The sequence below is a fragment of the Salvelinus sp. IW2-2015 genome, unplaced genomic scaffold (assembly GCF_002910315.2).
Source record: "Salvelinus sp. IW2-2015 unplaced genomic scaffold, ASM291031v2 Un_scaffold2756, whole genome shotgun sequence".
Taxonomy (NCBI): domain Eukaryota; kingdom Metazoa; phylum Chordata; class Actinopteri; order Salmoniformes; family Salmonidae; genus Salvelinus; species Salvelinus sp. IW2-2015.
The window spans coordinates 15,019-28,563 of NW_019944059.1; the positions used below are offsets into that span (position 1 = coordinate 15,019).

At 44.1% G+C, this 13,545-nt stretch overlaps 1 protein-coding gene across 1 annotated transcript in view; it reads right to left on the reverse strand.

Moving 5' to 3' along the window:
* Positions 1–7,052: 7,052 nt before the first annotated feature.
* si:dkeyp-69b9.3 (myocardin) overlaps positions 7,053–13,545 on the reverse strand; it is a 15,539-nt gene continuing 9,046 nt past the window's right edge. The window contains 10 exon segments of the mRNA XM_070440624.1: positions 7,053–7,884; positions 8,005–8,059; positions 8,297–8,337; positions 8,340–8,375; positions 8,378–8,428; positions 11,744–11,819; positions 11,821–12,435; positions 12,629–12,773; positions 12,936–13,107; positions 13,264–13,436. Of these exon segments, the coding sequence (XP_070296725.1) occupies positions 7,457–7,884; positions 8,005–8,059; positions 8,297–8,337; positions 8,340–8,375; positions 8,378–8,428; positions 11,744–11,819; positions 11,821–12,435; positions 12,629–12,773; positions 12,936–13,107; positions 13,264–13,436 (1,792 nt within the window). The 3' untranslated portion in view covers positions 7,053–7,456.

The following is a 13,545-nucleotide window of genomic DNA, read 5'->3' on the forward strand; positions in this document are numbered from 1 at the left end:
ATGGACCCATTGGCCTAGTAATTTTGTATTGTCAGCTAACTTCTGTATGGTACCTGAACTGGAGCCAGGCACCCTCGCCCATCATCCCTGTAAATAGCCTCGCTTGTTATTTATTATTTTTAATTTTTGTTACTATTATTAGTTTTTCTATTTTCTATTTTTTACTTAACACTTATTCTTAAAACTTCTTAAAGCATTGTTGGTTAAGTAAGTAAGTAAGCATTTCATTGTAAGGTCTACACCTGTTGTATTTGGCGCATGTGACAAATAAAATGTGATTTGATTTGATACAGGATGCTGTATACTAGACTGTGTCATACTGTTTATATTGGACTTCAATTACTTTCAATACAAACTGATATATTTAGAAACTTCTGGAAAATACTGGAATATATATTTTCAACTCGTCAAATACATTTTTGTTATTTTGTTACAAGTCAGTCAGTATACTCACAGGTGAACGCAGTCAGTCTTACAAGGCGCATGATGCTGGGTACAGGTGTGGTAGTAGCTGGTTCAGTTGTAGTAGTAACAGGTAAGATGTTACAGATGGTCACCTGGACAAATACACTTGATATTTATGTGGTATTTTTACTTCCTTAAGAAGCCCCCTCATTACCTTATTTAACTAACCTTTATTGATACTAGTCAAGAACAGATCCTTGTTGGCAAAGCATCAACCAGGAACACAAACTTCTTCAGCAGATTAGCAGTCATCTTGGTAACACTGAACAAACATTTCAAAACAGCTCAAACCACAAGTGTTTGATGATGTGTCGTCCATGGTCGCGGGAAGATGTTTTGGGTTAAGTGATGCTGTCGTAATAAAGGCCTAGTTCACTAATATTTGTTTTTTTAAAGAAAATGTATAAAGTRTGACTTTTATTATTGTAATACTACTGCCCGCGGCTATGGTGCCGTCCTCCCTTTAAGCAATCATCATGAGATATTCTCTGGGTGTCGATTTACCCCTGTAACTTTTCATACTCACCGTTTCAGTATAAAAATTCAGTTTATTCTCTGCTAGTGAGACAACATAATTTAAATACGTTTTAATTTGCCTGTTGTTTTCTCTTGGTTTTTCATTTCAATACAGTTATTGAATATCTACTAAACTATATAGAAATGTTTAAAGAAGTTCATACTAAGGATCATTTAGCTATTTAATGTAGAATTTTAAGACCCCTTGACGTATCAAAAATATATATAGAAAAATGATTTGATCAAAGTGTGTATTTGGCCTTACTGGTATTAGCCCATATAAACACACTGAATAACAGATTCACTACATGGAACAACAGATAGTCCCCCCCAAAAAAATCTAAAAGAAGTTTGTTCTGAAGCATCTGTCTTACATATATCTGAGAGATAGAAGAAAGATCAGGAAACATTTGTTGTTTATTTTACATGTATTTAACCCCTTATTTTTAGCACTAAACAGTGTCCATATACTTCCATAAATGTTTTCAGCTGGTACTGGGGACCTTCAGACGAGTCTTGTGAGGCCTGTGGATGTCCTAGAGCAAAACAACCGTCATGTACGTGTTGGTGCGAGTCACAGTGGGGTCATGGAGGGTGATGATAGGCTACTTTCAGTAATTAATGTCTTAGCAATATACAGTAGGCTGCAAGCTGCCTTGTTGAGTTTATTACCTTACACATACAGTTGAAGTCGGAAGTTTCCCCATTGTGAGTTGTGGGATCTTGACTATGTATAGTTGCCTGTGAGCATTATATTAGCGTCACGTTTCGTTTGTTCGCGTTATTGTTTTTGTTCTTTGAGTTTTCTCTTCCTTAATAAAGGGATGGAAACATACCACGCTGCATTTTGGTCCACTCCTTTCAACAAGCGTGACAACACCTTAGCCAAAAACATTTAAACTCAGTTTTTCACAATTTCTGAAATTTAATCCTAGTAAAAACTCCCTGTCTTAGGTCAGTTAGGATCACCACTTTATTTTAAGAATGTGAAATGTCAGAATAATAGTAGAGAGAATGATTTATTTCAGCTTTTATTTCTTTCATCACATTCACAGTGGGTCAGAAGATTACATACAATCAATTGGTAGCATTGCCTTTAAATTGTTTAACTTGGGCCAAACGCTTCAGGTAGCCTTCCACAAGCTTCCCACAATAAGTTGGGTGAATTTTGGCCCATTCCTCCTGACAGAGCTGGTGTAACTGAGTCAGGTTTGTAGGCCTCCTTGCTCGCACATACTTATTCAGTTCTGCCCACACATTTTTTATAGGATTGAGGTCAGGGCTTTGTGATGGCCACTCCAATACCTTGACTTTGTTGTCCTTAAGCCATTTTGCCACAACTTTGGAAATATGCTTGGGGTCATTGTCCATTTGGAAGACCCATTTGCGACCAAGCTTTAACTTCCTGACTGAGGTCTTTAGATGATGCTTCAATATATCGACAATTTTCCAATATTCATGATGCCAGCTATTTTGTGAAGTGCACTAGTCCCTCCTGCAGCAAAGCACCCCCACAACATGATGCTGCCACCCCTGTGCTTCACAGTTGGTATGGTGCTCTTCGGCTTGCAAGCCTCCCCCTTTTTCCTCCAGACATAACGATGGGTATTATGGCCAAACAGTTCTATTTTTCTTTCATCAGACCAGAGGACATTTCTCCAAAAAGTACGACCTTGTCCCCATGTGCAGTTGCAAACCGTAGTCTGGCTTTATTATGGTGGTTTTGGAGCAGTGGCTTCTTCCTTGCTGAGCCAGAACGCGTCTCCTTCCTGAGCGGTATGACGGCTGCGTGGTCCCATGGTGTTTATACTTGGGTACTATTGTTTGTACAGATGAACGTGGTACCTTCAGGCATTTGAAAATTGCTCCCAAGGATGAACCAGACTCGTGGAGGTCTATAATGTTTTTTCTGAGGTCTTGGCTGATTTCTTTTGATTTTCCCATGATGTCAAGCAAAGAAGCACTGAGTTTGAAGGTAGGCCTTGAAATACATCCACAGGTACACATCCAATTGACTCAAATGATGTCAATTAGCCTATCAGAAGCTTCTAAAGCCATGACATCATTTTCTGGAATTTTCCAAGCTGTTTAATGGCACAGTCAACTTAGTGTATGTGAACTTCTGACCCACTGGAATTGTGATACAGTGAATTATAAGTGAAATAATCTGTCTGTAAACAATTGTTGGAAAAATGACTTGTGTCATGCACAAAGTAGATGTCCTAACTGACTTGCCAAAACTATAGTTTGTTCACAAGAAATTTGTGGAGTGGTTGAAAAACGAGTTTTAATGACTCCAACCTAAGTGTATGTAAACTTCTGACTTCGACTGTACGTTCACATGACTAACTGATGACTGAACATTCTGGATCGCAATCGAGCTGTGTGGAAGTCATACATTTTTCATGGCTTTTTAAATATAATTTATTAGTAGGCCTATCAATAAAATAAAAACAAAAATAAATCCTCTGTTTGGCTTCAACCTCATGATCAACTCTAAACTTAGATGATCTACTTACCTGGGTGAGTTGTAATCGGAGTAATGTACAGTATGTGTGTGTGGAAGCTTCATTAAAATGTCCAGAAATGTTATTAACTTTTTGTATTACCAGTCACATTGCGACTGATGTAGAATGAGCAAATGATTAAGTTAATATTCCCTTCTCCTGAGCAATGTAGCTTCCATTGGTTGCAATTCATGATCCCTTTTCCTTATCAATAATTTGCCATCAAAATCGCCTCCAGTAAGGACATTTACTGGGACATCCTGATCAGACACAAGACAACGAGACAGTGGATGGGAAATCTATTAAGACTTTTAATTTCTTTATGTTTTTTACAATAAAATGTGAATACGTATTGATAACATTTTGCCTGAATAAGTTACATAATAAATAAATAAAATTAAATACTGATTGTATTTTTGCCATTGGGTCATCCCCACACTTTCTGGTTACAGTACTAGAATGAGATGAAGAAAGATTAGACAGTGATGTTATCAATCTGAAGATTATCAAGGAAGTATATCGGCATTGGAAGACATATTGAACTCCCAATGAATGGAGCTGACTGAAACAATGGCAACAGTTGGCTCTGATACTTCCTGATCTTGATTATGACAACGTCTCAGTCTCATCCCTCTTTGTCTCATTCTGGCTTCAGAAAGCCTAAAGGGGGAAAGAAATACCTTCACAAGACAGACAGACAGACAGACAGACAGACAGACAGACAGACAGACAGACAGACAGACAGACAGACAGACAGACAGACAGACAGACAGACAGACTTCACCTAGTCTCCTGTTGCTTTCCCTGGAATAACCTAGCATAGACAGTTCTCACAACCAACCCACCAACCTCTCCACTGATTCTGAAAGTGATACACTCCTAACATAAGTCAGGTGATATCAGCACAGATGTAGGGGAAGAGAATGGTTCAGATGAAAACCAGCATACACAGTGGTTGTCCAGGACAGAGTACAGTAGGCCTAAAGCATCTCCATCCACAAGAGGTAGCATGTTACTCTCCCGCGTTTCTCTCTCTCGTCATCCTAAGTGCAGCWGACAGAGAACRTCTTCGACCACCRTGATTATCAYGGTCRTCAGTCTGTCCCATTGTCACCATTCAACATGGTTTTGTACAGTTCTACGATGAAAGCTGCTCGTGAAATGCTTMAACATGAAAGCTTGGCWAATGATTGGTAGCCCTACTTAGAAGCACCTGCTGCTAATCTGTTGTTCCCTACAAATGCTGTTTTGAATTCAAATACATTTGTACCTACACACTGAAGAAGGCTGTGAAGCCGAAACATCTGTGTATGCTATCCCTGATGCAGTGAAAACCGTATAATGAACTTAGCTTTATGCAACATCTTGTTGAGTGAGGACCCATTACACCATTTTGTTTAGAGTAACGACAAGACAGAGATATGGGGGCCTGGTATTTCCCAATGGCTGTGCCCTTCGCATACACCATATTGCACTTAGCGCAGTGGTTATTATTCAGAGACTGGGTGGGGAACATCAGAGCCATATATATAGATAGAAATAAATATGTCTCTGGGGAACATTAGTAAGATCACAGTTTGTTGTTCACACAATGGTCTTTAAGAAGGGTGTCGAGTCAGCTAGGAGGTTAGGAAAGCACACTATGTGTTGTATTCTCCCAATGAACATAACACAGGCCTGGTCCAAAAACAACCCCTAGCCCCTACACCCCTTTGGTTTTCTAATCTACATGAACCAGATAGGCAGAAGAAATATGGCAGAAGTTCCCCTAAGCCTATTGGAAGGCTAGGTGGAGCYGTCGCCATACTGCTAACAGAGGCTGTGGGTTGCTCTCAGACCAGGCCATAATCAGTGCTCGCATACTTCACTAATTGACAGGCCATACAACTAATCGGAATCACAACAGCTGAATTAAGTCTGTCATGACCTCAGAACCATTGGATCTGGTAGAACATCATGTGGAATAGAGAATAATATCTGCTCTGTAAATACTGAAYGTTCTGACCCTGAGAATAAGCCCTTGGACTGCCTTGTCAATCACTGATAGCACGGAAACACAGACAACTTCATCATGATCCATGTTAGGGAGAAGTACAGTATTTACCYCCTCAGCTCTTTACTGATGGGACACCCCTGGTGGTCATTTAAAATGAATATGGCCAATCCCATACGGACCCCTAGCCTCTAGCCCCTTGCCCCAGGGCACAACTTCTAGTAGGCTGGATAGCTGTGAGCGATATGGGGAAAGTTCCACATAGCCTATCAGGGGAATGGTGGAGCTATTACCATATTGATTATATCTATCCAGTTCTATCCTCCTCAAGTGCCTAGGGGGTAGGGGCTAGGGGTCCATTTGGAACTGGCCAAGAGAGAGATTGTGGTCTCAGGGAACACCTGTGTCACTTCCTGCAATCAGAACAGCCTTTCTTTGGGACAGATTTATTTCCAAATTCTACCTGTTTTTACAGTATGGGATAAAGCACCAAAAAAATCTAAGCTAAAATCATGAAATTGTTTCATGAAATTAATTGACATTGTTATCCTGCGCATAACCTTTATTTGACCTTTTTATCTCCATAACAACAGGTGTAAACAGTGACTGTGGCCCTTACAGTGTGTAGAGCACCAAGCTGTTTCCTCCAAACACTGTGGGAGGTCCTCATAAAACAGTGACCACCTGTTCTCATACACTGATGAGAACATACACTCTGGTAATATGGCCGTGTAGCGTGCGCTGAAGCCTCTCAGAGTGATTGCTATTTATCTCTTGGCTTAATAGGATGTTTACCAGTTTTTTTCTCTTAAATAAAAAAAAGACAAGCAATGAATTGAACATAGTGGTTCATTAGGTTTTAGTGACCCCCTCATAGTGTTATATATTGCAGCAACAGACTAGTGTTGAAACCACAATTAAAATAGGCACGAAATGTGGAAGCAGTCTGTCTTTTCTCTCTCTCTCTCTCTCTCTCTCAGATCAACCGTACAAAATCAATACTCATAGACATTGCACCCACTAGTCGTACAAAAAAGTAGGAGCTACGAGTATATTTGCAACAATTCAGATAAATATACAATGTGTGTGTGTGTGTGTGTGTGGTGTGTGTGTGTGTGTGTGTGTGTGGTGTGTGTGTGTGGTGTGTGTGTGTGTGTGTGTGTGGTGTGTGTGTGTGTGTGTATTAACACACACACACACCAACTTAAAACAGAAGCAGCCAGGCGTGCACAAACACACACACACCTGCACACAGAGACACACATACACTTCCCTGTAAGGGTTGTGTGGTGTCTGCCAGCTCTCTCTCTCCACATGCCGACTGTGGGTCTGGCACTAGGGGAAAGGTCTGGAGACATGGACAAGCTGTGTGCCCTGTCTGCCCAGTCTGGCTTTAATGCCTTATGAATGACTCGGACTCAATGACTGTGGCTGGGGGAACACAATGGACTGTGGCTGTAAACAATGTTGTTGATTGTGTGTGACTCCAAATATGCATTGTTAATTTGTGTGTGTGTGTGTGTGTGTTGTGTGTGTGGTGTGTGTGTTGTGTGTGTGTGTGTGTGTGTGTGTGTGTGTGTGTGTGTGTGTGTGTGTGTGTGTGTGTGTGTGTGCGTGTGTGCGCGTGCGTGCGTGCGTGCGTGCGTGCGTGCGTGCGTGTATGTGTATGTGTATGTGTGTGTGTGTGTGATTCCCTCTGCCAGTTATTGTTCCACCAATGCAACTCAGTCTTTTTTTCATCTCTTCCAATGCAGTAGCATCTGTCTCTCGACATTGCGTGGGGTACAGACCTGCAGTCAGCTCTCTCAAACAGACTACTCACTCACAAAGTGGACAGAGGGGATGGATGGATAGACAGATGGATTGATGGATGGACATTCACAAATCTGTTCCCATTGTTTGGGAGGTGTATGTTGAAGTCCAACTAACAAACACACACACACACACACACTGACAATCAGTCCACCTAAGACGTTCACCACTGCTCCACCATGAGATCCAACGCTCGGTTGACGTTCAGATCCGAATTGAGGCCAAAGTCGGTCTCAACAAATGGGGCAGATGGTGGACTGAGAGGGCGGAGTCCAGAGGCTAGCGACTCCAACCAATCAGCAGGGTCAAAGGTTGCCTGAGCCCGCCTCTTCCGTGAGGTCACAGTGGGAGGCAGGGGAGAAGTACAGATGGAGGGAGGGAGAGGGGGTGGGGCGGCTTGGCGGGGAACCATCATCGAAGGCGACGGCGGGAGCTCCAGCAGGAGGGAGGAGCAGAGAGGAGAGGACAGGAAGTTGTCATCCTTTGAATGACAACGGAACGGCTGGGATTGGTCTGTTTGGGGAGGAGGGGAGGGGCCAGGGAGGATAGTGACAGGGGATTGGAAGTCTGAGACAGAGGAGGAGTGCGAGTCTAGAAGAGAGGGGGAAGGCAATACAAACAAACAAAAGCCTGTAATTATCCATGACCAGTCTTGGTGACTACAGAACTATAAAGTGTCATTGTTAAGAGGCCAGAGAGCTATCCACTCACCCACACAGGTGGTAGGTTCCTCCAGAATGTCCTCTATTGACTGACTGGGGTCCATCTAAGGAGGGCAGGACAAAGACAGGGAAATCACCCAAGGGTTTACTTGACAGGGTCACCTTTTACAAAATACTCTGAATTCACACAACACACCACACACACACACACACACACACACCACACACACCACACACCACACACACACACACACACACACCACACACACACACACACACACACACACACACACACAACACACACACAACACACACACACACACACCACACACAACACTGACCAGTACTCCTGTTAATGGCCTCTGCAGCTCCTCCTCCAGACTCGGACGCTGGGTGGGGCTTGAATGGGACTGGCTGTGATTGCATGGGCAGCTCAAAGTCCTGGCCAATCACATCCCACGGCTGCAGCAGAACTGATTGGACAGTGGAGAGGTTCAATTGTACATACTGTATGAAGCTATACAGTTATTTAACGGTGAATATTGTAAATGGTAAGATAAAATCAAAGTGATGTGTTGCACTGTCTCAGCTAAATCTTGTGGATGATATAGTTGTGTACCTGTGTGAAGTTTATTGGGGAGAGATGAGTCAAGTATAGAAGAGACTGGTGTATCTGTCTGTCTGAGTCAGGTATAGAAGTGATGAGGTATTGTCTGTCTGTCAGGTATAGGAGGGACTATGGTGTATCTGTCTGTCTGAGTCAGGTATAGGAGAGACTGGTGTATCTGTTGTCTGTCAGGTATAGGGAGACTATGGTGTATCTGTCTGTCTGAGTCAGGTATAGGAGAGACTGGTGTATCTGTCTGTCTGTCAGGTATAGGAGAGACTAGTGTATCTGTCTGTCTGAGTCAGTATGGAGAGACTAATGGTGTACTCTGTCTGTCTGAGTCAGGTATAGGAGAGACTGGTGTATCTGTCTGTCTGATCAGGTATAGGAGAGACTATGGTGTAATCTGTCTGTCTGAGTCAGGTATAAGGAGAGATGGTGTATCTGTCTGTCTGAGTCAGGTATAGGAGAGACTGGTGTACTCTGTCCTGTCTGCGTCACGGTATAGGACGATTGCTTTCTATTTTTCTTTCTTTTGTGTTATTGACCTGTACGTTTTGTTATTGTGTAACTCTGTGTGTGTTTGTTTTTTGTCGCACTGCTATGCTTATCTTGGCAATTGCAGTTGTAAATGAGAACTTGTTCTAAACTGGCTACAGGTTAAATAAGGTGAAAAAATATATAAAAATAGGAGATACTGGTGTATCTGTCTGACTGAGGCAGCGTATAGGAGAGACTATGGTGTAGTCTGTCTGTCCTGTCAGGTATAGGAGAGACTTTGGTGTATCTGTCTGTCTGAGTCAGATATAGGAGTAGCCTGATGTACTGCGTATTGTCTGTCTGTCAGGTATATAGGAGAGACTTTGGTGTATCTGTCTGTCTGTCAGGTATAGGAGAGACTATGGTGTATCTGTCGTCTGAGTCAGATATAGGAGAGCTGATGTATCTGTGCTGTTCTGTCAGGTATAGGAGGAGACTGGTGTATTGTCCTGGTCTGTCAGGTATGAGAGACTATGGTGTATTGTTGTCTGCAGGTATATGTTAAAATATTTACTGTTGTCTCTTAGGTTTAGGGTGACTGGTGTATCTGTCTGTCTGTCAGGTATAGGAGAGACGGGATGTATTGTCTGTCTGTCAGGTTATTGAGAGACTATGGTGTATCTGTCTGACTGGTCAGATATAGGAGAGACTATGGGTATTTGTCTGTCTGTCAGATATTAGGAGAGACTATGGGTGTATTGTCTGTTCTGATTCAGATTGGAAGACTCATGGTGTATATGTCTGTCTGAGTCAGTAATATGAGAGCTATGGTTGTATTTCTGTTGATTCAGTATGGGAGTCGGTATAGGAGTGACTGGTGTATCTGTCTGTCTGTCAGGTATAGGAGAGCGGAATGTATCTGTCTGTCTGCAGGTATATGAGCAGACTGGTGTATCTGTTCCGTCTAATTTAGGTATAGGAGAGACTTATGGTGTATGCTGTCTGTCTGAGTCAGTATGGAGAGACTATGGTGTAGCTGTCTGTCTGAGTCAGATGTAGGAGAGACTCCGGTGTAGCTGTCGACTGAGTCAGATGTAGGCAGGCTATGGTGTATCTGTCTGACTGAGTCAGGTATAGGAGTGACTGGTGTATCTTGTCTGTTGTCAGGTATAGAGACGCATCTAATGGTGTATCTGTCTGTCTGAGTCAGATGTAGGAGAGACTATGGTGTATCTCTCTGACTGAGTCAGTATAGGAGTGAATGGTCTATCAGTCTGTCTGAGTCAGTATGAGGAGAGCCTATGGTGTAATTGTCTGTCTTGTCAGATATAGAGAGACTATGGTGTATCTGTCTGTCTGAGTCAGATGTAGGAGAGACTGGTGTATCTTATCTGACTGAGTCAGATTAGGAGTGAATGGTCTATCAGTCTATCTGAGTCAGATATATGAGAGACTTACAGTGTATCTGTCTGTCTGAGTCAGGTATAGGAAGAGACTGGTGTATCTTCTGCTGAGTCAGATATAGGAGTGAAGTGTATCTGTCTTCTGAGTCAGTTATGAAGACTAGGTGTATCTGTCTGTCTGAGTCAGGTATAGGAGAGACTGGTGTATCTCTCTGACTGAGTCAGATATAGGAGTAATGTCTATCAGTCTATCTGAGTCAGATATATGAGAGACTACAGTGTACTGTCTGTCTGAGTCAGGTATAGGAGGACTGGTGATCTGTCTGTCTGAGTCAGATATAGGAGCTACGTGTATCTGTCTGTCTGAGTCAGTGAGAAAGACTATGGTGTATCTGTCTGTCTGATCAGATGTAGGAGAGACTATGGTGTATCTCTCTGACTGAGTCAGATATAGGAGTGAAATGGTCTATCAGTCTATCTGAGTCAGATATAGGAAGCCTATGGTGTATCTGCTCGACTGAGTCATGTATAGGAGTGATGGTGTATCTGTCTGTCTGTCAGGTATAGGAGAGATGGATGTATCTGTCTGTATGTCAGGTATATGAGAGACTGGTGTATCTGTCTGTTGTCAGGTATATGAGAGACTGGTGTATCTGTCTGTTTGAGTCAGGTTAGGAGAGACTATGGTGTATCTGTCTGTCTGTCAGTATAGGAGAGACTGGTGTATCTGTCTGTCTGTCAGATATAGAGAACTATGGTGTATCTGTCTGCTGTCAGATATAGGAGAGACTATGGTGTACTGTCTGTCTGTCAGATATAGGAGAGACTGGTCTGTCTGTCTGTCTGTCTGTCTGTCTGTCGTCTGTCTGTCGTCTGTCTGTCTGTCTGTCTGTCGTCTGTCTGTCTGTCTGTCTGTCTGTCTGTCTGTCTGTCTGTCTGTCTGTCAGGTATATGGAGAGCTGGTGTATCTGTCTGTATGTCAGGTATATGAGAGACTGGGTATCTGTCTGTTTGAGTCAGGTATAGGAGAGACTATGGTGTATCTTGTCTGTCTGTCAGATATAGAGAGAGCTATGGTGTATCTGTCTGTTGTCAGATATAGGAGAGACTATGGTGTATCTGTCTGTCTGTCAGATATAGGAGAGACTGGTATGTCTGTCTGTCTGTCTGTCTGTCTGTCTGTCTGTCTGTCTGTCTGTGTCTGTCTGTCTGTCTGTCTGTCTGTCTGTCTGTCTGTCTGTCTGTCTGTCTGTCTGTCTGTCTGTCTGTCTGTCTGTCTCTCTGACTGACTGACTGACTGACTAACAGTCAAGCGTGTTAGTTTACCTGTGTGAACAGGATCTCTGTCTGTCCTTCCCTCTCTGGTGTCTCTCTGGGCCATCTTGGGATCCTGTTGCAGGAAGGGATGGAGGGAACCCCCACAGGATAGAGACAGAGGAGGAGATAGCCTCTCCCTGGGCCTGCTCCTCATCCTCTCCCTCATCTCYAGCTCCAGGCTCAGCTCCTGCTGCTCCTGTTCCGACCGCCAGGAGGYGCCAGTCGACAGTGGCGAAGAGGAGCRTGGGGGGAGACCGGGGCTGGGTGTCGATGATGGGGTTAACACAGGGGCCAGGAAGCTACACTGCTCCCCCACCACACTGACCCCTATTCCATTAGTATTACCATTAGTATTACCATTCAGAATGCCATTAACAATTCCGTTTGGAACCCCGCTCAGAACTCCAGTGGACTGGATGTAGACCTGATGGTTAGGGCTGTTGGTGGGGGAATCAGTTCCAGAGCTGGAGCTGGAGCTGGAGCTGGGGTAGTGGCTGGGGGTGAGCAAGGAGGTGGGGGTAAGGGGTTCCAGGCTGGTACCCAGCTGGCAGAGGGGCACAGGGGTCAAACACAGGTGGGGCAGCTGGAAAGGGCGGAGCCTCTGGAGGAGGGCGGGCTTGGTGCCGGAGACAGGAAGACCTCGCTTACGCAGCTGCTGTCGCAACTCAGACACCTGGGAGAGAAGGAGGACGGAGTGTGACAGAGGACAGGGTCAGGGACAGCAAATAGAGAGGGATGAGAGAAAGAGGTCAGAGAATGAAGAGAARCAAGCAAGGACAAAAGAAAGAAGAGGAGGTACAGATCAATAGGAAGTGAGAAGTGCTATAAACATTCAAATGTTCAAGTTATTGTCCTGCCCATATTACCGTGAGGTCGACCAGGTTAGGTGGGAGRAGCTCAGACTTGTTGGAGGGACTTGTGTCCACAGAGGTGTGGTTTGTTGCCTTGGATACAGGCTGAGGGTCCTGGTGCATGGCTCCAGAGAACCTCACCATTTGGTTGGTGTCTCCGCTTTGATAAAAACAAAACATTCATGATAGTTGCCAGCGCACATGTAATGGTTAACCAACTTTAAATAGTCTGATGAACAGTATAACATCTGAATGAAACCACAGTTCTTGTGAGAAGGCCCAGGGGAGGGAGGTTTGGTGTGGTGTATGTAGTGGTACCTACCTGGATGTGACGGTGAGCTGCTGCTGTTGCTGCTGGTCCTGTTGCTGCTGGTTCTGCTGTTGGTTCTGGAGGATCTGCAGCTGGAGGAACACCTGCTGTTKCTGCAGGAGGCTGGAGTAGGCGGGGTCTAAGAGCTGGGCTGGGGTGGRGCTCCTCTGACTGGCYCCTCCCCCTGAGCACAATGTTAAYAATGATCAACTTYCCTGCTRTTTMGTGGACTCATTTTGACAACATTTGTCATGTAAAGCACAWTGGGCTKCAAGTATTGTATGAAAGGTMAAATATACATAAAAKATMATCATGWTTTTKAAAGTATAAAGACTATTACCGGCAGTCCCGGCCGTGGCTCTCTGGTCGGGGGGAATGTACTGATGGTATTTGAGTTTCCTCATCTTGGGCTGTGAATCCCGTGGTTTCCGCGGGCGGGGGGAGCGAGAGGAAGTCAGGGAGGGAGTAAGGGAGGAAGAGTCAGTCGGAGGGAGGTGTGAGAGACCGGGCTGTCTGAGAAAGGGTGGAAAGGAAGAGGGGGAGGGGATGGGATGGGGAGGGAGAGGTGGGAGGGGATGGGGAGGGAGAGGGGGAGACAGAGAATGAATCAAAGTAAATTTTC